This window comes from Pyrus communis, chromosome 3, assembly GCF_963583255.1.
Source record: "Pyrus communis chromosome 3, drPyrComm1.1, whole genome shotgun sequence".
Lineage (NCBI taxonomy): Eukaryota > Viridiplantae > Streptophyta > Magnoliopsida > Rosales > Rosaceae > Pyrus > Pyrus communis.
The window spans coordinates 3115831-3137651 of NC_084805.1; the positions used below are offsets into that span (position 1 = coordinate 3115831).

At 35.4% G+C, this 21821-nt stretch overlaps 2 protein-coding genes across 2 annotated transcripts; both read right to left on the bottom strand.

Moving 5' to 3' along the window:
* Nucleotides 1-6218: 6218 nt before the first annotated feature.
* Nucleotides 6219-13622, bottom strand: LOC137729920 (putative laccase-9). Its single transcript, XM_068468973.1, has 7 exons — nt 13476-13622; nt 13099-13250; nt 12476-12720; nt 10147-10272; nt 7486-8077; nt 6611-6966; nt 6219-6358 (listed from the first exon to the last, which is right to left on the bottom strand). The coding sequence occupies exons 1-7, from the start codon at nt 13572-13574 to the stop codon at nt 6219-6221; spliced, it is 1710 nt and encodes a 569-aa protein (XP_068325074.1). The 5' UTR covers nt 13575-13622.
* A 2297-nt stretch (nt 13623-15919) lies between these two features.
* On the bottom strand, nt 15920-18964 carry LOC137727668 (uncharacterized). The gene is made up of 3 exons (XM_068466488.1): nt 18568-18964; nt 18333-18482; nt 15920-16545 (listed from the first exon to the last, which is right to left on the bottom strand). Exons 1-3 carry the CDS (start codon nt 18962-18964, stop codon nt 15920-15922), a joined length of 1173 nt encoding a protein of 390 aa, XP_068322589.1.
* Between the last annotated feature and the right edge of the window lie 2857 nt (nt 18965-21821).

A 21821-nucleotide genomic window follows, 5' to 3' on the forward strand; every position in this document is an offset into this window, starting at 1 on the left:
TAGGTTTGTCATTGTCTTTATTGACGATATTCTGGTATACTCTAAGTCTAAATTAGAGCATGTTCGACATCTCACCTTGGTGTTGAAGAGATTGAGGGAACACCAATTGTATGCTAAGTTTAGCAAATGCCAATTCTGGTTGAATCAAGTGGCATTTTTGGGACACGTCATATCTGCTCAAGGTATTCAGGTAGATCCTTAAAAGGTAGCAGTGGTGGAGAATTGGGAGCACCGTCACTGAGGTACGAAGTTTTCTTGGCTTAGCAGGATATTACAGACGGTTTGTTAAAGATTTTTTAGTCGTTGCTTTGCCACTGATGAGATTGACTAGAAAAGAGGTTAAATTTGAGTGGGATGATAATTGTGAGCAGAGTTTTCAGCAGTTGAAGTATTATCTCACTCATGCACTTGTTTTAGCACTTCCAAATAATAGTGGTAATTTTGAGGTCTATAGTGACGCTTCCTTGAATGGTCTGAGATGTGTGCTGATGCAACATGGTAGGGTGATTGCTTATGCTTCACAACAATTAAAGCCTCATGAGAGGAATTACCCTACACATGATTTGGAGTTAGCAGCCATTATCTTTGCCCTGAAGATTTGGAGACATTATCTTTACAGAGAAAAATGTAAGATTTTTACGGATCATAAAAGTCTTCAGTATCTTTTTACTCAAAGGGATCTTAATCTTCGACAGCAGAGATGGTTGGAACTACTTAGTAATTATGATTGCACGATTGACTATCACCATTGTCTTGCAAATGTGGTAGCTAATGCACTTAGCAGAAAATCTCAAGGCCGTATTAACGCTTTGTATGCTTGTCATGTCGATCAACTGGAGTGAAGTTAGGGGTAGAAGATCGGGAGGAAGCCTTACTTGCTAATTTCCAAGTTAGACCAATTTTAATCGATCGAGTGCTTGAGGCCCAGATGGATGATGTAGAAGTCTAGAAGTTAATTGAAGCAAGACGTTAGGGGAAAAAGAAAGATCTTAGAGTTCGAGAAACTGATGGCATGTTTATGCAGGAAAGTAAAATGTATGTGCCGAATAATTTGGAATTAAAGAAAGCAATTCTTGATGAAGCGCACTGTTCGGCTTATGCAATGCATCACAGAGGTACTAAAATGTATCATACCATTCGACCATTTTATTATTGGCTGGGTATGGAAAGAGAAATTGCTGAGTATGTGAGTAGGTGTGCAATTTGTCAGCAAGTCAAAGTAGAAAGGAAGAAGCCGTTTGGGTTGATGCAGCCGCTTCCCGTTCCACAGTGGAAATGGGAAAACATTACTATGGATTTTGTGTACAGGCTTCCTCGTACACATAATGGTTATGATGGAATTTGGGTGATAGTTGATCGGCTTACTAAGTCAGCACATTTTATTTCAGTGAGGGAAAAGTATTCATTAAGCCGATTAGTTGAATTATTTATATCGAAGATTGTGAAGTATCATGGAGTTCCTGTTAGTATTGTCTCGGATTGTAACCCTAGATTTACTTCTAAGTTCTGGGTAGCTTTTCAGGAAGCTCTGGGTTCGAGATTATTTTATAGTACAACAAATCATCCTCAGACAGATGGACAATTTGGTACCCCAGGTCGGGATGTGACAATTTTTAAGTCCCAGTTCAATGATTATTCTTGCAAAGCAACCAAATGAAAAACAATTTAGGCCAAACTGAAATACCATGTTATTTGTGCGTTAATTTGATAATTAAATGGAATGCCACCAAGCCTTAAATTTCTAATAAGAGAAAAATATTAAAATCAAAGAGTTCAAGTTTCTTTTGCAGGTAGTTGAGCTCCTATACTCTAGGTATACACTATATATATCTAATAAGACACACATACGCATTGTATTAGCAAGATACGATATTTTACTAGTACATTGTCGAAAGAGATGTGCAGATTTCGACATTTGAAAGCGAAAATGTTGAACGCATTGTTTGTTCTATACATATAACGTGGCGTGAAACCCTAGCAATCCCAAAGAAGAAAGACTTGGTATATATGGGCATGGTTTGGTTGGGCGTCTTTTTATTCTCAGCTGTAGACCCTCAAAATCAGTTAATTATTTTCTCATATTTCCTTGTATAGTCGTTACAAGTCTTGCAAGTCTTCCCAATATTACGCTACTCGATGCAAACAAGATCGATGAACTAGAAAATGGCTCTCAATTATGAGTACTCTTCCACCATGATGGATAAATATTATGAGAACATTATCCTTCGCCATGAAAAGTTTGGTTAGATTCAAAATTTTAAAGCATCTCTAATAATGGGATGTGCAAAATAGTTTGGAATGGGCATTTTATATTTTTTTTGTTGGCTAGAAAGATCTTTAATAGATGAGATGTAAAATTTAGAAGATAAAAATAAAATTGTAACTCAAATTAATTTTTATATCAAATTTGACTTTGCATACAACACCAAAGTCATATAAGAGCATCTTCAATCAAGAGATGCAAATTTAATGAACCTAGTATTCGTGTCGTGTTTTTGTTGTTCGCATTGTCTTCGTCGTGTAACATCCATTAAAATGAATGGATAATATGACCTGACCCGAAATCGATCTGTTAATATTAATGGATAATATGACTTGACTAGTTATCCGTTAAACAAATATACTTTAAATCGTTAAAAAAAGGGAAACGGTTGTAATCTCTATAACTTTTGTGATAAAGTCAACTCCGAAATTTGCCACCATAATCCCATAAACCATAGATTTAAAATTAACCGTTGATTGTCGTTTACTTTTATGCTCCGTACTTCTCATCGAATTTTGGTTTTTCAAATTAATTTTTTTATTTTTTTTAAACAAGATATTTTAGCGGATGTAGAAAGATGAAAGATGCGGATTGCTGATATCATGTTCAGATTTTTATGGTTAGCGAAAATATTGCTCGGAGTTTATAGTCTTTAGAAACTATATAACATCGATTCATATTTCAGTTAACCGTAAACATTGAAACATGATATCAAAGCTTCGTACCATTCATTTTTCTGCTTCCGTTAAAAGAACATGTTTTCAAAAAGAAAATCTGAAAAAGAAATCTAGTGAGAAGAATAGAGCATAAATGATGTTGGAACCAAATTTGCGCACCGCCGTGGATTGTGAAGACACAAATCCGAGCAAGCTACAAAACAGAGAACAACTGTGAGTAAGCCTAAGATCAGAGGGGGGAGGGGGTTGGCCTGGATCTCCTATGCCTAAGTCAATAACTGTGAAAGAGTGTGAGTGTTTAGGGGTTGTATGCGTAGCAAATGGTTACCTAAGTTTGATGGAGATGAGGTAATTATAAGGAAGTCGTTGGCCTAGGTGTAGGGGTGTAGGGTTTTGCCCTACACGTGGCAACTTCCCATTAGCTAAGGATATGTCATCTGTGGGCTGGATGAGGAAAAAAATTATACTAAGATATTAATTAAGAAATAATATTTTAGGATGATGAAGGTAACATCCTTGATTGATTGTGATGAAGATTCCTTACTTGTTTGGATTGATCTTCTATTAGGAATGTATTAAACATAAGAATTGGTGATTAATCCTATCTTTAATGTTTTTGACTTTTTTATGCCACGAGTAGGAGCTTTGAGCGTAGTCAGCTGCTTGAACCTCTAGAGATGCCGAGCTGCGCGTGAGAATATTTATGCAACCTGCCTATTTAATTTGTACAAATGGTAAAATATATTAGGATAAATTACATTTAAACACCTTAACTTTAGGTCACATGATAAACTCATATCTCATCTTTTAAACATTACAATGTCATACATCAAGTTACGAATTCGTAACAATGTCACATCTATATTAACAAATTCATCAATTTAACCGTTAATTGCTGATGTGGTAATAAAAAAATTAATTATTTAAAAAATCAACTTAAATATAAAAAACTAATCTAAAAAGGGCCCACCATGTCTCATTCTTTCTCTGTCAAGCATTAGAACCAAACACCTTTTTTTGGGTTTTCTCCCTCCAACCTCCTCTTCAACCGCACCGCCACCTCATTCCTTCCACAACCACAACAACCCACCTCCCTCCCCACCGCTGCCAAAGTCATCAACAATCCATCTAGCCTTCCCCACAGGGCAAAACCAGAGTCCTTGAATTCCAAGTCGAAGTCGTACTCTTTGGATCAAAATTCGAGCTCAGGTTTAGAGGCTTGTTTGTGCTCAGGTAGAGGGAGAGTATCCTGAAAGCTAAGCACGCTTTGAGCTAGCTGTCTCGCCGGGCTTGCTCTTGGCACTGGAGCGCAAGCGCTCAATGCCTTTTCTAGTTTAAGGTCGCCGATATGGGTTTGTCTCTTTTCCAAAAATTAGTCATGGGAATTTGGTGGGAAAAAGTTTGGGAAAACAGTGTTCGAGTATCATCTTGGTTTCGAGTGGGGTCATGGGTGGTAGGGGTAGGCCCCACAGTTTTTTTTTTACATATAATTTTTAAATTTAATTAATTTTTAATTTAGTTGGATGAGAATGTGGGTCCAGCGGTTACCAATTCATCATTTAGCAATCAAACATAACAGAAAATTTAACGGATATCTGATATTGCAATGAATTAATAAGACGAAATATGACATTGCAATAATTTAAAATATAAAGTATAAAATTGTGGTTCGACTTATAATTAATGTAGTTTTGTGTAGTTTGCCTAATATATTCCCAACGAAAACACAAAGCAAAATGGACCTAACAAACTACACGCCAAGGGTCCAAATCATGTACACAACGAAAAATGAACCTTACAAACTACACAAAGGGCCTAAACATGGGCTAAAACCGAAAAACTAAACAAAAGGTCATGAGGGTAAACAAAACTGTTTTGAAAGGAAAATTGGACAAAGAGGCTATTGTGTGGGCCAGGAGGATTTATTTGCCTTCAGTGTATCTTGCTGGAAAGTTTATTTCAGCCCAAAGTTCTCTTTTGATTCATGCACTTCAATTCTGTGCCTTTTTTTTTATTTTGATACGAAAAATACTAGCATTACTTAATGGGAAGTGTATTTCTTGCGAATAATGTTTCTTTATTGTATAAATTTATTATCAAAATTATTCAATTTCGTAATCTTAATTTGGAGGTCATTTTCACAAAAAAGTATTTAATCAAAGGTCTTTTAGTCAACCAAATACATCAAATAATGATATGTTCATCATGAATATGTTATTTAATATTCACATCGACTGTTCTATATATTTTTTACAATCTTTTCACAAAACATGATGTGGTAAGTAATGTGTACAAATATTAAATATAATAAAACCCCAAATAATTATATACATAAATATATATTGACGGTTGAAAGTTGACACATAGTAGGATTGAGACCCCAATTAATCTTGCAAATCCAAATCTATGATTTTGGAATGGGACCCCAATTCATCTTGCTTTTTGGATTGGGCCTCCATTGATCAGACCCTCGGCCTCGGTTCTTGTTTTCACAAAGTGTATTATTCCTGCACTTGGACTGTTCAGGTTGGATAAGTTGGAACAATGTAAAACTCTCTTCATTGAGGAAATATAGAAAAGGTTTGATATACGTTTGACATTCTTAATGATTCTCATTGAATTTCAAGAGGGTCCAAAAAGAATTAGTAACTACCTTCTCATTTAGATCTTCTCGACTTTCATTCTTATCCTGCAGTGTTACTTAATAATTAGGACAACCTACTTTTTAGATCACAGTTTAAAGATCATCTATATTTGCAAAAATTTAACTATGTTTGAAATCGTTTAGCCATCTATTGGTTATTCAATAAATAAACGAACCATGTTTCTCACTTAAACACTGAGATTTTAACAATGTTAGTCTAACAATTAAATTAAACGATTTTATGATTTGGTTGATTTTTTACAAAATTGATTTTTGATATGTGATCCAGAAAGTAGACTGTTCTGATTATCAAGTAATATTACATAATGAAAATGAAAATAAAAAAGATAGAACCAGAAGATTTAAATGAGATGGTTACTAGCATATTGGGCTAGTACTGCATGAGAATGAGAGCCGCGTAGCTCTTTCAGATGTTACTTTTACTTTTGGAAGGAGCTTTGGGTTTGGAAAAAATGATCATAAATCAGGCTTAAGCAGTCGCTACCTTATGCTACTACAGGATGAAGACTAATATACATATAACCACTCATAGGCAAAGACTTGAATCTTACAATTATTCTCACAAATCATGATTAAATAAATCGAGATCAGTAAAAGAAAAGTCCAAATATATCTAAGACTTGGAACAAGGAGGCATATAAGCAGGCGGTGGGCGAATGCTGGTTTCTGTTGTATTTCCATTCCTCACTATGAGCACAGTATCCATTCCCCAGCTGGTATGTCTTTCCAAATGACAATGCATAAACCATACTCCTACAAAATCATAACCAGTTATTTTCGTGGTTGCTCTAAATTAATCACCTCATACCTCAAACATGTAATGCACATTACTTAGGCAGCTATAAAAGTAAGAGCGTGATACTATCAAAATATGTGTTACCGATCCAACCATATTATAACATGTTGAGTATTTATTATTAGACTATAAAATATGGCCGTTCGCCAGTAGAAAGGCCATGCATGTGACATTGTGATGGTTGTTGTGCTCAAAATTATAGAATTTACCAGGATTATCGGCTGTAAATCTGATTGTTGCCCATCCATTCTTTGGAACTCCAATGGTGTTAACTTCTGGGGGATCAACCAAATTGTAGGTCTTGGGTGATGTTGTCCTGTCAAAATTTCCGGAACCAGTTCCGACCAAATAGAAGCTGAAACCATGGAGATGCATTGGATGGTTCTCAGGTGCGATGATGTTGGTTCCTTGGAAGATGATCTCAACTCCTGCACCATATTTGATCATCCTCACCCTCGTCCCAAAGTTCGGATATATTGTGTTGTTACCCACGTCTCCAGTGTAGTTGAAAGGATTAGGCGGCCTGTTTGGGAAACTAGTTCTGTAAACTCCATTGTTACTTCCCCTGTACAAACGAAGTACGGTCAAGTTTTTTTGTTAGGAATAAATAAGGTCAATTAATCAAAATGTTAATTGAAAATATTGGAGTTTTACTTTGGTGTCTCTCCATTTCTTATGAGACTAGTGACTTCCATCATTCAGTGACCGGAATATAATTTAGACTCCGATGCACATTACAAAAGTACAAAAGTATTATTATCATTCAAATTGCAACTACAAGGGACCATTGTAATTTTTTGGTGTACTCGAGCATGATTACGTGACGCTATTATTTCATTCAAATTATATCCCCTAAATATGTGTTCTATTAACATACCCTAAAAGTGAAAAATATCAACCATGTCTACTATTATTATAACATGTAGAATGATACAAAATGTGGTTTGTGCCCCTGTACTAGCCATAAAAATAGCAGCATTAGTAACTATCATAATACAAATGGCAAAAAAAAAAAGAAAATTATCAGATAGAAATATCAAAATTACCAATAATTGTTTTATTGAAGAAAAATATTTGTACGTACCGATAATATGCTTGCAGTATATCAACAGATGGTGTCACGAAACTGACATTGTTTAAGCTTGAAGCAAGCGCATTTCCATCCGGGCCTTCACATGAAGAATTAGCACAAATTCTTTCATTGATTGCAACAGTCATATAGATCCTGGAATGAATTTCTAGTGGGACATCAATAGGGTGCTCTTTGCTTGCCAACGCCCTGATTTGCTTAGTGAAGCTATCAGCAGCTGTTTCATCGGCTTCCGCCGGAAGAGTTGGAAAAGGAATGATTGATGGGGTGCCGTAGTTGCCGTTGTATTGAACAATTGCACTGGTGGTGCTGTTGTTATATGAAACATTAGTTCCATCCATAAAAGGATGAGAAGCCATGTAATACTGGCTGGGATGTTGGTTTGCGGTCACTAAAATGTCCATGGTTTGGCCTGGAGTTATCATGATGTAAGAGGTGGTTATTGGTTTTATGTATGAAGCGTCTTGTGCTACGACTGTGAGGGTGTGGTTCGCGATGGCAAAGAACTGTTCTTCGTTCATCACGGCGTTGATTACCTTGAGAAGATAGGTCTTACCGTAATCAACTATCCATCGGTATGTTGTCTCTGCATGTAACACAAAATCCATTAATTATTACTTGTTTTACAAAAATCACTACAAACCCAGCCTAACAAATGAATGATGCCTGTGAAAGTTTATGTTGGTCGCAGAAATAAATTATGTTTAGAAGAAATCAAGGCACACTTTCACACTATACCAGCGGTTTGTACGTATCGAGTTTGAAGACAATTTTGGGATGACGTATACTTACATTTGATTAATTTATTTGGCGAGGAGAGTTTATGGCTTAAATTTACTTGCAAAGACCAAATAAAGCTAAACTTACTTTTAATTTTGGGTCTGTTTTTGTCCCTTATCCTTAACATTTTTCATGCAATGTATTTCCTGTCCATATTCTATTATGGACGAAAAAAAGATGTCACTTAAGTTTTTAAGAAATTTGATAGTCTTTTTTACAAGATGGTTTTTTGACTAAGCAAAGATGGTAGATATAGCCTGAACTACTGAGGAATATGGAAGATCACAGTCATGATTGAATTAAGAAAATATTAATTTTTATTTTATAAAATATCATTTCAACAATTTAAACTAAACAAAGAAAATCAGATGCACCGAATATAAATCATCGTTTCAAACAAGAAAAAAAAAAATTGAATAGTGATTTTCCATCATTTTCTTGGAGATTATCATGTTATGTTAACTTAACTACAAGTCAGAAAAGCCAAAACCCATCACTTTCTTTGTATGTTATTCTATTACATAAACACCTTTTAGACTTTAAGCCAAAAAGAAGACACATTCTAGTCTTCACCATTCACGCGTATCGTTGTATATTATTAAAGGGGCATTTAGATGTGAGTTAAAAAAATTGAGCTACTTTCCAATTGAGTCCAATTCCATGTGCCTTATCAGTTTAGGTTCAACTAATCTTTTTTATTATTTTGCTCTTTTATAATCTAAATAAAAATAAATTTAAATTTCTTGATTTATCCAAATTTTGAATCATTAAAGCCTTTAATCTATTCAATATCCAAGGAAAAAAATTAAAATTCTTGGCATGTTTATCAACAACAAAATCTACTGTGATATACATTCTTGATAAAAGTAGATTACAAAAAGAAAAAAACCTATGATATAGGTACATAAATATAAATTATGTCATGAAGATATATTTAAATAATATCTAATTAAACTATGGTGTAGGTAGATAATGCAACTAATCTGTGATGCAGGTAGGCAATGCAATCAATCTGCGATGCAGGTAGTTAATTTACAAACAAAAAAACATATGATACATATGCAATTAATCTCTAATATGGGTAGAGTATTATAAAAGAAATCCTTTGGTATAGGTAGATAAACACAATTAATCTTAAATTATCAACAAAATATATAATATATATAGGTAGATAAATACAATTATTCATGATACATGTACATTATAATATAAAAAAAATAAAAAATAAAAAGGACAAGTGATATAGGTAGATAAAACCAAAAAAAATCGGGAAGAAAAATGATATTGAGGGAGGAAACACTAGAGAAAATGCTAATTCCATAGAACTTCAAAATTAAAAAAAAAAAAAATATATATATATATATAGGAAAAAGAATAAAAAAAAAAAAAGACGAAGAATCCAAAACGCTAATGCAATTTTTTTTTTAACCAATCAAATGTATATTGATCATTCTTATGGAAGAGGAGGAGAAGAGGAATATTATGGAAGAAGATTATTCGGCAAAATAACACACGAAAAGAAAGATATTGTGAGGGAGAAACCAAAAAAGAGAATTGAAACAAGAAAAGAGAAATTAACGGTTGGGGAAATGAAAAGAAAAAAAGAGATTTCAATCCCTAATCCTATAATTAAGGATAAGATTAAAATTAATCACAAATTAAAAAAACAGTAATTACTTAATTAGTCAATTTGAGGGTAAATTTGGCAAGAAAATACAAATAAGCTTAAGTGGATAATAAATCACTGGACCTAACCTAAAATTTAAAACAAAATTGGACTATAACTAATAATGGCTCATAAAATTGGATTTATATTAAGTTTCCCCATTATTTATTAAACTAGATTAAGTTAATTGAATCTTTAATTAGTCTTACCATTCGAACAACTATACAAATCTCCGGGCTGTCCGTTAATTGTGAAGGCATCTGAAATATTTGGTTCGGCACCTGTAGCGAGAGCCTCTTCTATTATTTCCATCACATCTCCCTTGAACCATGATCCTGCCAAATTAGACACTTAGTTTTAATATAATATGTACAACTTAATAATTTATGTACTCTTATAAGGAAAGGAATCCTCTCCGGATCCTTTCATCCTAATCCACCAAATTCAGGAATTCAAGTAATTGAAATTTGATTCAACAACTAAAATTATTATAACTTTTAAAGTGGAACCCTGTTTGTAGTCATTGAATCAAATTTCAATGGTCCGGATCCCTAAACTTGGTAGATTAGGAGGGAGAGATCCAAAGAGGATTCATTTCCCTTTTAGAATAAAAGGAAAACTAATGAAAATGACTTGAAAACTTTGAGTTTTAATGATAAGGATAAAATAAAAGGTAAAGTAAATAGTACCATAATTAACTTTTTAATGTAAAAATATTATTTTTTATTAAAATAAACAGTACCGAAATATTTTCGTTAAAGTTTCCTATAATAAATCCAATGGTAAAACTGTACGATGTAATATTTTTGCCCCCACAAAGCCACTATGGTCGTTCATTTTTTTGTCAAAATTAAATGTTGGTTTGCGTGTTCACACAATATGGAAACTTGCAAACATGGAAAGGGATTGCGTTCCAGAATTTGAAAACACAAACCCTTTTGTCTTTTTACTTCTCTATACCCATCATGTATTATAGTTTGGGAAATTAATATTGAAAATACGGACAATTTTGATTCTGTATATGACACCAAAGATACACTAATCAAAGGCGGTTCTAATTTTGTTTTACATATTTGTGGTTATGGAAAGATTTTTTTTGTATATCCGGAAGATTGACAAGGAATATGCTATTGTCTTACCATATATTTTAAAGTTGAACGTATATGAAAAAGTTGAGGTTTCAGTATAAAATAGTTAACAATATTGCTGAAGTGGAATACTATGTTCATTTTTATCTAGAGTAATGCTAAGTAGATTGAATCTTTAAACTAAATTTGTAAATTATATGATGTGTCACTAATAACAAATAAAGACGTTAATCAAACACTTAAATAATAATTCAAATTTTACCAACCACGTCATATGCTTTACAAATTTTGGTATCCCTAGCATTACCCTTTTATCTAACGAAATTCACACTCAAAACAATATCAACCACCCATAATATAATTGAGAAAATATTTTTTTCTCATCACTCTATTTATCATTGTTATATGAGTTTAAATTTTAAAATCTATACAATAGATAAACACAAATTTCGAATTCTAATTCGCAACACAATCAAGTTATAGTTAGATGTGACAAATCAACTCATTGGGTTGTTAATGGGTGCCCGTTAAGACCAATTTAATTAGATATCACTATAATATAGAGTTAAGATTGATAATGATGAATATGATGTAAGATGAAATCAAATCAAAATAGGTTTTAATGAGTATCTATTAATAATCCAACGAACTGACTAACTACCCTATTAGTTATGGCATGTCCAACAATCCTGTAATAATCCAACGAATTGACTAACTACCCTATTAGTTATGGCATGTCCAACAATCCTGCAAAAGCAAGAAAGAAAGACTAAAATAACGATTTTTGGATGTTTAATGGATCCTCAAAATAAAAGTTTTATTCAATGGATCCTCAGAATAAAAGATGCCTTTACAACGATGCATATAATAAAGAAAGACAACGAGAGTCTCTTTTGGAAGGTGCTATAAGTGATGAGATTGATGACTACTTAACAACTAAACAGTACACGCATTACATCCCAAAACCCAATTATGTCATTCTTCGAATCATGTGATTTCTGTAAATGATGAGACCATATAGCTCTGATATGATTACTTAACCACTACACCTTCAGATCCCACAATACGCAAAGTAACGTACGTGGAGGTTTGAAATATAAATAAGTCTTATCATTTTATATTCATTAATACTTTCAATTAATAATATAATCACTCAAATTATTTAAACATACAATACTAATCACCTCCATAAGATGTTACCGACTATTATATTTCATTCACCTATATTAAAAATAGAATCTTGCAAGGGCATATGCATTTGTTTAATACATTCATTATTTAACGCTCATATATGCAACTAAAGTAAAAAGTATATTATATCTGACTATATTTGATCGTTAAATTGTACATGCATTGTGATCATTAGTTCAATCCACAATTTATGTGCCTGAACAACACAAGTATAACTGAATAGTTAAAGAATTAATAGAGATAAAACTAATGAAAGTACCTAGAATAACGATTTCTTGTGCATCTGGTGTTGCAAATGGATAAGTGGTGCCGGCAGCTGGTAGAATAATGATTGCACCATGGACGGTGGCGCGCGTCCAGTCACTATGAGCATGCCACCATAATGTTCCTTCTTCACTGGAGAATATAACTTCGTACGTGAAGTTTGTTCCTGGTTGAATAGGACATTGAGTGATATTCTCAGGTCCATCTGACCATGGATTTCTTGGTTGCTTCACTCCATGCCTATACAAATTAAACAATAAATTGAGCAGTCAATTATGTGTTTATCTAGAAACCAAAAACAGATCAAGCTAAAAGCCACATACAGATTCCTTTATGGACGCACAACAATACATTAATGAATAAAAAAACTATTAATGGGAATTTCACCTAGCCTATACAAAAGTCAGAAGACCCAAATTTAAGGTGTTCCTTCACACTCCAACCCTTCAGTCTTTTTATTTTGTATGGAACGATATAGGGTGGGGGAATAAAATCTTATTGAACTCGTTATTTACAGATGAAGAAGAATATCTCAACCTTTTTACTATTTAGTTGTTTAGTCTTTAGTTATTCAAGCTGGGCTGTGATTAGCTAAGGGAGGCTACGAGCGAAGTTTACCAGTGAAGGGTGACACCGTAATATCCTTGGTTGTGAACGTTGATAAAAGCGGTGTCTCCTCTGTGAACAGTGATGGTTGGTCCCGGAAGAGTTCCATTCACAGTTAAGATACTCTTTGTGCTACAAAGCCTTGTAAAGTTTGTTTCTTGCAGCTGCACAATATCACAGGAACAAGCCAATAACACATGGATGAGTGAAATACCCAGAATAGACCCGTGATGATAAATACTCATACAACCGCATATTTACAATAAGAGGTGAGGAAATTAGACAAATGATACTAATTTGCTTCGAACTTGGCATCGACGAGAATCAAATATATGCTCTCATAACAAGACAAGTTAAGTTGGCATGCAGCATCTGTGGAAAACACTTACAACGAAATCATAATAATGGATAGCGCCATTAGCCTTGCCCAGGAAAATAAACCCTACAAGAGCTAAGACCAGGAAACCCATGTTGTTACAGTTGCCCATTTTCGGATGTTTGTCTGAAAACTAACTTCCCACCCTGTGTCCTTCAGGTCGCCCTTGAGATGTTGTGCGAGTTGGATCTCCGCTCGACTGCAATTTATAGAATAAGACTTCGTAGCAAGTTGCTCCTTTGATTAGTAGATACGACTTCTTCGCACTTGATTGGACATTTCAATTTATGTACCTAACAATCAAATAAATAAAAACAAAAAAAAAAAAAAAAAAAAAATTTAAACCAAAAACACATGAAAAACAAAGTATGTAATGCCCTAAAGGAAAACATAGGTGCTAGTTCAAGGCAACTATGCTTTGCTTTGTGATACTTGGTAACTTTAGGCACTAATACTTGAATTCCACACAAAACTGATATGACATACTAACAAGATTAAAAATATAGAAACTGTTATTAACATTCTAAAAATTTTATTTTAGACTCCTTATAGGTGAATTTTTCTTTCTAATTATGGAAACTTTGGAGTGCCAAATGAGATTTCTGAAGTACTAATAACAATTTCTAAAAATATAGGATGCACTATCCACACCCATTTTTACTTCCTACATACCTTTTTAATTTGCGGCCGTCGGATTGACTTAATTAAAGAAGATCATAGGACATAACTTAACAAGGGGTGTGTGAGAAGTAAAAAGAGGTGTGTGTGTAGCACACCCCAAAATATATATTCCAGTAAATGCCTAATCAAATTATAACTAGAATAATTTAACAGGGTAAATATTTTTAACCCCTGGTATTGTACGAAGAAGTTAATTAATTAATGATGCAAGAATATCTTTTCCATTTTTGTTCCATTCTTTGGTACTAGCCTCCTTTCACAAATTCATAGGTGTGGCAATTTGCTATTCTTTATTTATAAATTTTTATTCTTTTTATATCGTTTAAAATAAGTTTTTGTTTAAAAAATATAAAGAAATAAAGGAAAATAAACACCTAAATCGTTTTATTATAAAATCCTAATTAGGGAGGGATATTTTTAGAATTATGAACGATTCACCTTTTTGGCTTCAGGCTTTATGTCTATTCTATACGTATAAACTGAGAAGACAAAAAATGTGAAGCTTTTAGAATACCTAAAACGCCCCCTTTTTATTTTTTTATAGAATGCAATTTAATTATATAAAAAAAAACTGTAAAAATTCTAAATAAATCTAGAGGGAGTAGTTACTGATATAGCTATTTTTTCAAACACATGTAAATTCATTTTTTTAACTCTATACATATAATGAAAAAGAGGAAATTTATGGCAAGAGGCTAGTATATAGAAAACATTGTTTGAATTGTTGTAATATTACTTGTATACTTTTTTCAAGCTTTGCTATAATATGGATTTTACAGATTTCATATATGAAGGTGTTGTTGAGAATAGAAATTCCAAGGGAGAAAGAAAGGACATTGCATGTGCTTATAAGTATTTAGGTTATTCTCCATATTGCCAATGGTTTTATGATGGAACTCTAACTTTGTTCATGGTGTCAGAGCTTGGTCCCATGCATGAAGTGCAATAGCCACACATGCTCCACGACACCAAATTTGGGTTGTCTAGCTATGTGTTAGACTTAAAAATTTGTCACACATTTGGAAGCGTGTTAAGAGTATATATGTACCTTACATTAGGAAAAAAATCTTTTATGTGCTTGTAAGTTTGGACTACTTTTCATATTGTCAATTGATTTTATAGTGAAACTCTAACTTTATTGAGCTCATAACCGAGATTAGTTCGAATTAGTTAAGAAGTATTAGCCTCTTGAGTATAAGTTTTTTGTTTGGCCTGGAAATTAGTACCAACTGATTCAATTAACTGAACCAGTTTTGAATAACGACCTGCAGCTAATCCGTGACTTGGAATGCAATATAGCATGCATATATTCTTTTACCATGAAATCACGTGCCTCTTGATGAAGATCAATTTTGACAGTTAACCTGCACTCCCGGCTTGATGGTCGAGTCCAAAAATACCTTCCCTCACACATATTACCTGCTCCATTTGCGTAATACATTATACATTAATGACATATATATCATGGTGTAGCTAAGCCACTTTTCTTTAGTAAGATAAATGTGTGTGTGTGTGTGTGTGTGTATGTGTCGGTAATGCACCATACTAAGACGACCAAGTTTTCCAATAATCAGGGTTTATATATTAGGGTTGAATATTTGCCACATGTGAATCAGTGGTAAAGCCAGGATTTCTCGAAGGGAGGGGCGAACTTAAAAGAGTGCAAGGTTAAAGAAAAATGGCAACAACTACATTTTTATATAGTAATATCTTCCATAATTAATCAATACAAACAAATTACAATTGTTGCCGACGAGGTTTCATGTCATGAAAATGTCACATAATAAGCTCATTATCAATAAAAGTAAATACATCTCTCTCAATGTAAACAACCATGCTATCATTCAACCATTGATCTCCCATTTTGTTACGCAATGGTGTTTTCACAATCTTCATAGCAGAAAAAACTCTCTCCACCGAAGCGGTTGCAACCGGTAACACCAAAGCCAATGTAAGAACCTTGTACACTAACATGTAGCTTTCACATCTCCCGGTCTTTGCTAACTCTTTTGCAAGATCACTAATTCCTCTCAATGATAAAAACTCACTATGCATCTTTATATCATGAATGTAATTGTCAAGTTGAATTGGAAGATTCATGAGGTCCATACGATCAAAATCTTGAGAATAAAGTTGGGCTAAACGAACAATTTTTGATTTGTCAAAAGATGCAAAATTATTCACCGGGCTCAAACATGCCATACAAGGAAGCCACTTGGTGTTTACCTCAATGAAGCAATCATTCAATTCCTTTAGTTGCATATCAAGGACTTGAAAATAGAGGTCCACACGATAGTAATGGAAGTTTGTGATTTTTGAAGCTTTATGCCTTGATTTTCCTGGTACAAAATGCAAATCCTCCATGTTAGGAATGATAATATCATGCTTCTCATAAAACTTTTCTACATCATGAAAGAAGTCCTCAAAGTCATCATCTCTCAAGGATTGTTGTCACATCCCGGCCTGGGGCGGATCACTTCTCGGGCCCGCTCCACCACCGCAGCACGATATTCTCCGTTTTGGGCTTATCATTCCCTCACGGTTTTGTTTTTGGGAACTCACGAGCAACTTCCCAGTGGGTCACCCATCATGGGATTGCTCTAGCCCCCTTCTTGCTTAACTTCGGAGTTCCTACGGAACCCGAAGACAGTGAGCTCCCAAAAGGCCTCGTGCTAGGTAGGGATGAGAATATACATTTAAACTCCCCTAGGCGATGTGGGATGTTACAATCCACCCCCTTTAGGGGCCTGACGTCCTCGTCGGCACACTTTTGGCCAGGGATTGGCTTTGATACCAATTGTCACATCCCGGCCCGGGGTGGATCACTTCCCGGGCCCGCTCCACCACCGTAGCACGATATTGTCTGCTTTGGGCTTACCATTCCCTCACGGTTTTGTCTTTGGGAACTCACGAGCAACTTCCCAGTGAGTCACCCATCATGGGATTGCTCTAGCCTCCTTCTCGCTTAACTTCGGAGTTTCTACGGAACCCGAAGCCAATGAGCTCCCAAAAGGCCTCGTGCTAGGTAGGGATGGGAATATACATTTAAGGATCACTCCCCTGAGCGATGTGGGATGTCACAATCCACCCCCCTTAGGGGCCCGACGTCCTCGTCGGCACACTTCTGGCCAGGGATTGGCTCTGATACCAATAGCCTAACCCTGGCCGTGGTGTGCCGACAAGGACGTCGGGCCCCTAAGGGGGGTGGATTGTGACATCCCACATCGCCCAGGGGAGTGATCCTTAAATGTATATTCACATCCTTACCTAGCACGAGGCCTTTTGGGAGCTCACTGACTTCGGGTTCTATAGGAACTCCGAAGTTAAGCGAGAAGGGCGCTAGAGCAATCCCATGATGGGTGACCCATTGGGAAGTTGCTCGTGAGTTCCCAAAAACAAAACCGTGAGGGAATGGTAAGCCCAAAGCGGACAATATCGTGCTACAGTGGAGTCGGGCTCAGGTTGTGGTGGGGCCCGAGCTGGGCTGTGACAATTTGGTATCAGAGCCTAACCCTGGTCGCGTGTGTGCCGACGAGGACGTCGGGCCCCTAAGGGGGGTGGATTGTGACATCCCACATCGCCCAGGGGAGTGATCCTCAAATGTATATTCTCATTCCTACCTAGCACAAGGCCTTTTGGGAGCTCACTGGCTTCGGGTTCCGTAGGAACTCCGAAGTTAAGCAAGAAGGGGGCTAGAGCACTCCCAGGTTAGGTGACCCACTGGGAAGTTGCTCGTGAGTTCCCAAAAATAAAACCGTAAGAGAATGGTAAGCCCAAAGCGGACAATATCGTGTTACGGTGGTGGAGCGGCCCCGGGAAGTGATCCGTCCCGGGCCGTGATGTGACAATTGTAGTCTTTACTTGCATACTTCCACCAATGTCATCGCATTCACAATATCTTGATATTTCTTTTGCAATGCTTGTCATAACTCATTAGTAATTCCCAATATAAGTCTCATCAAGAAAAGGTGAAACGCAAAATCAAAAGTGTGTATGTCTTTGAATAACCTAGTTGCTTCACTGAGATTATCTTGGTTGCAATCACTTTTAATCCATTCAACCACATCCACCACGATTTCAAACATAACAATAATACCAACTATAGTACCATAATGTGAGTTCCACCGTGTATCACATGGACGCATGAGACTACTTTCTTGATTTAACCTTTTTCCCGTTTCAAGATTACCAAGATCAAGAGCTTTCTGAAATTGTTCTTGTTGTTTCTCTCTAAATGCATCACGATGCTTGCATGACAATCCAATAAGATTCACCAAACTACTAGCATTGATGAAGAAATTGGCAACATCCTCATTTTCCTTTGCCACGAATACAAGAGCTAGTTGGAGTTGGTGTGCAAAACAATGAATATAAAATGCTTGAGGGTATTTGTTCAAAATCTTTGTTTTAAGACCATTTATCACCTATCATATTACTAGCTCCATCATAGCCTTGTCCTCGTAACTTGGACATACTCAAATTTGTTGTAGCAAACAATCTCTCAATGGCCTCTTCAAGCGGGCTACTAGTTGTAGATGAGACATGTTGAACACCCAAAAACTTTTCAATTGCTTCTCCTTTTTTATTCACATAACGCAATACCACCATCATTTGCTCTTTAGTGGAACCATCACGTGATCCATCAACCAAGAGAGAAAAAAATGTACCTTCCATATCTTTAGTGATTGCATTAATAGTTTCAATAGCACAAGCACGAACAAGATCCTTTTGAATATCGGAAGAAGTATACTTGTGATTCTTGGGAGCATTCTCAAACACAACATTCCTAACTTTCTCATTATGATCAGCAAAAAATCGCATAAGCTATATATAATTACCCCTATTGCTCGATTTCAATGATTCATCGTGCCCACGAAAAGCCAAACCCCGTCGCAACAACCATCTTGTGCAATCAAGTGCTTCACTCAGTAAAGTGTGATAATTAACGCGAGCTTCATCAGTTTGCTTGATCACAAATGTTTCAATGTGTTGTTTTTTGTCATCAAGTCTTTAGCTTGTTGCATAGCTTTATTATGAAGACTTCCAACACCTCCCTCATGGACTCGAAAATTTTTGGGTCCTTTCCTCCAATTTGTAAATCCTTTTTCAGTGAAGACATCACTTCCACTACCACCTGCTTTATCAAAATCACATTTTAAAAAAGATAGCAATAACGGCAAAATGCAGCATCTTTTACAATATTATATTCCAGCCACTTAAATTTATCAAACCAACCAGTGATAAAACATCAATTGTTGCTAGCTTTCCTTGGCATAATGTGAGATTTAGGTTGACAAGGTTCATTTTGGAGGTAGTATTTACGAATTGTTTCGTGACAATTGAGTGGATAATCAAGCATTCGACGTCTCAGTCCAGGGTCTGCAGGAAGATTAGCTAATATTTCATCCAACTCAGTAACCTCACTTTGTTGTGCACTACCCGGAATACTCGAAGGAGGACTACTCGGAATATTTGAAGGTGGAGGAGGACTACCCGGAATATTTGAAGGAAGAGGAGGACTATTCGGAATATTTGGAGAAGGATTTAAGCACTGTTTCTTATAGTGTTCGTTCCATTACGTAACTGTATAACAAAAGGAAAAAAAAAAACTTAGACTCTTAATCCTAGAGTATACTACAAATTTAATTAATCAGTACCAACAATCATATGAATAATCAAGAATTTAATTTTTATCCTAGAGTAGACTACGAATGTAATTAATCAATACCAACAGCAACAATGCATTTGAATGAGGGTTTTAGTTGGTTGAACTGGGGTTTATTATGTTAATGTAAATATGATGTAAAAGTCTTCACCATGTTCAACTTTTTTTTTTCCTTGCTAGACTATGTATGATTCAAGTTCCTATATGTGTATATAATGTATCAATCCTCTTTTATGTACTCCAAAAAAGAAGAATATCAATAATTATAGTATTCATATGAATAATCTATAATCAATAACCATATAATGTATAACCCTATAATCCTATATCAAGTAAACAAAATTTTGTATTCAATAATCAATTAGGGTTTGAAATAAATTAAAATTAAAATTTTACCTGGAGCTGCTGGCTTGGCGTCTCGACTCTGGACTGGATAGTGGTTTTGGTGGCCAACCAATGGAACGGGGTGGGGGTGGGGGTGGCTGCTTTCTTGTGTTCTGGGATTTGGGACAATTTTGAAAAGTTAAATATGGGATTGGGAGGGTTTTGTAGTGTGGGGGAAAAGGGGAATAAAGGTTCGGTAGGGGATGGGATTTGTTATATGGGAAAAGGGTGAGGGTTAATTGAAACGGGGTGGGATTGGGATGGGGATGGGGACCAGTGGTCCCCCCGTTTATTTTTATTTTTTATTTGATCAGACCCAAACGACATCGTTTACCAAAAAAAAATTATTCTTTTTTTTACCAGGCCCAAAACGACGTTGTTTTGCCCTGGATTTTAAAATTAAAAAAAAAAAAAAACCCTGTGCACAGGGAGCTGCACAGGTTTCTGGTTTTAGAACCACCACGCGGTGCTTCCCAGTTTTCAGCCGAACCAGGGGGTTCAAGCGTCGCTTCTGCCTTTGTTTTCCGGCGAACGGAGGGGCAATCGCCCCCTTCGCTCCTATGTAGCTTTGTCCTTGATGTGAATGGATATATTACTAATATGAATTCCACATTACCCAAAAAAAAAAAAAAAAAAATCTTGCATGTGCTTATAAAAAGTTACATTATTTCTCATACAGTCAAACTAATTTTATAGTGAAACGTCAACTTTCTTCAAAGAGTAGCCTAGAAGATAATGAGTTAGAAGATTTTATGGAATCATCTAAAAGATAGTGGTAATTATTTCCGCTTGTCATGCGGGTATCCCCAGCAACGACGCCAATTTCTTGATAGAAATTTTTACCACCTGCAAAAGTAGAGATAAAAACACTTAAAAATACTTACAAGAGTACAATGTCGTAGTTGTAGTATAAACGGCTCAACATAGAACCTCCAATTACTTATGAATTACCCATGCATATTTCGAAGGTTTGGCTTTCCTATTATATGTCATACTTAGAACCTCCAATATAGAACGTATATCTAACATGCAACCCGTCTGGACATTCAGATGAAATATGAACATGAAAGGCTCATTAAGTTTTATGAAAACTCTTTGAAAAACCATGCAACCCTTAAGACGTGGTGTTCATCGTAAGTGAAATTACAATTATTAACCACAAGAAGCCAGCGTCAATATCAAGGAACCTTTCGACCAAAATTGCATCAAATTACTTTTCTAAATATCCTAATGGTCGTGAATCACTAAGATACTTAGATAGTTTAAAATGGTGATTAATAATTCAAAATATGCATGCATAATATCATAACTAAATTGAAAAGAAACTACATATTCTTGCTAAGACTTGAGGCTTCGCCCTAGCAAAAGAAATTAGTTATGAACAATCATAAAACAAAATATTATCAAAAACAATGATAGAAAACACCTTGAAAATAGACTTGATTTGTCAAAACTCTCTAAAGTAGTGTGTGTCACATCCCGGCCCGAGGCGGATCACTTTCCGGGCTCGCTCCACCACCATAGCACGATATTGTCCACTTTGGGCCCCGACTACGCCCTCACGGTTTTGTTTTTGGAAACTCACACGAGAACTTCCCAATGGGTCACCCATCATGGGAGTGCTCTTGC

What these genes read in the sequence shown, in the direction of transcription:
- LOC137729920 (XM_068468973.1), bottom strand. Translation starts at nt 13,574, where the DNA reads ATGGGCAACTGTAACAACATGGGTTTCCTGGTCTTAGCTCTTGTAGGG. An exon ending in TCCATTATTATGATTTCGTT is followed by an intron (nt 13,251 to 13,475) that starts GTAAGTGTTTTC and finishes GATATTGTGCAG; the next exon opens with CTGCAAGAAACAAACTTTAC. An exon ending in ACAAGAAATCGTTATTCTAG is followed by an intron (nt 10,273 to 12,475) that starts GTACTTTCATTA and finishes CTAATTTGGCAG; the next exon opens with GATCATGGTTCAAGGGAGAT.
- LOC137727668 (XM_068466488.1), bottom strand. Translation starts at nt 18,964, where the DNA reads ATGCGATTTTTTGCTGATCATAATGAGAAAGTTAGGAATGTTGTGTTT. An exon ending in TGGAGCTAGTAATATGATAG is followed by an intron (nt 18,483 to 18,567) that starts GTGATAAATGGT and finishes AACTCCAACTAG; the next exon opens with CTCTTGTATTCGTGGCAAAG. An exon ending in TCAGAAAGCTCTTGATCTTG is followed by an intron (nt 16,546 to 18,332) that starts GTAATCTTGAAA and finishes TTCATGATGTAG; the next exon opens with AAAAGTTTTATGAGAAGCAT.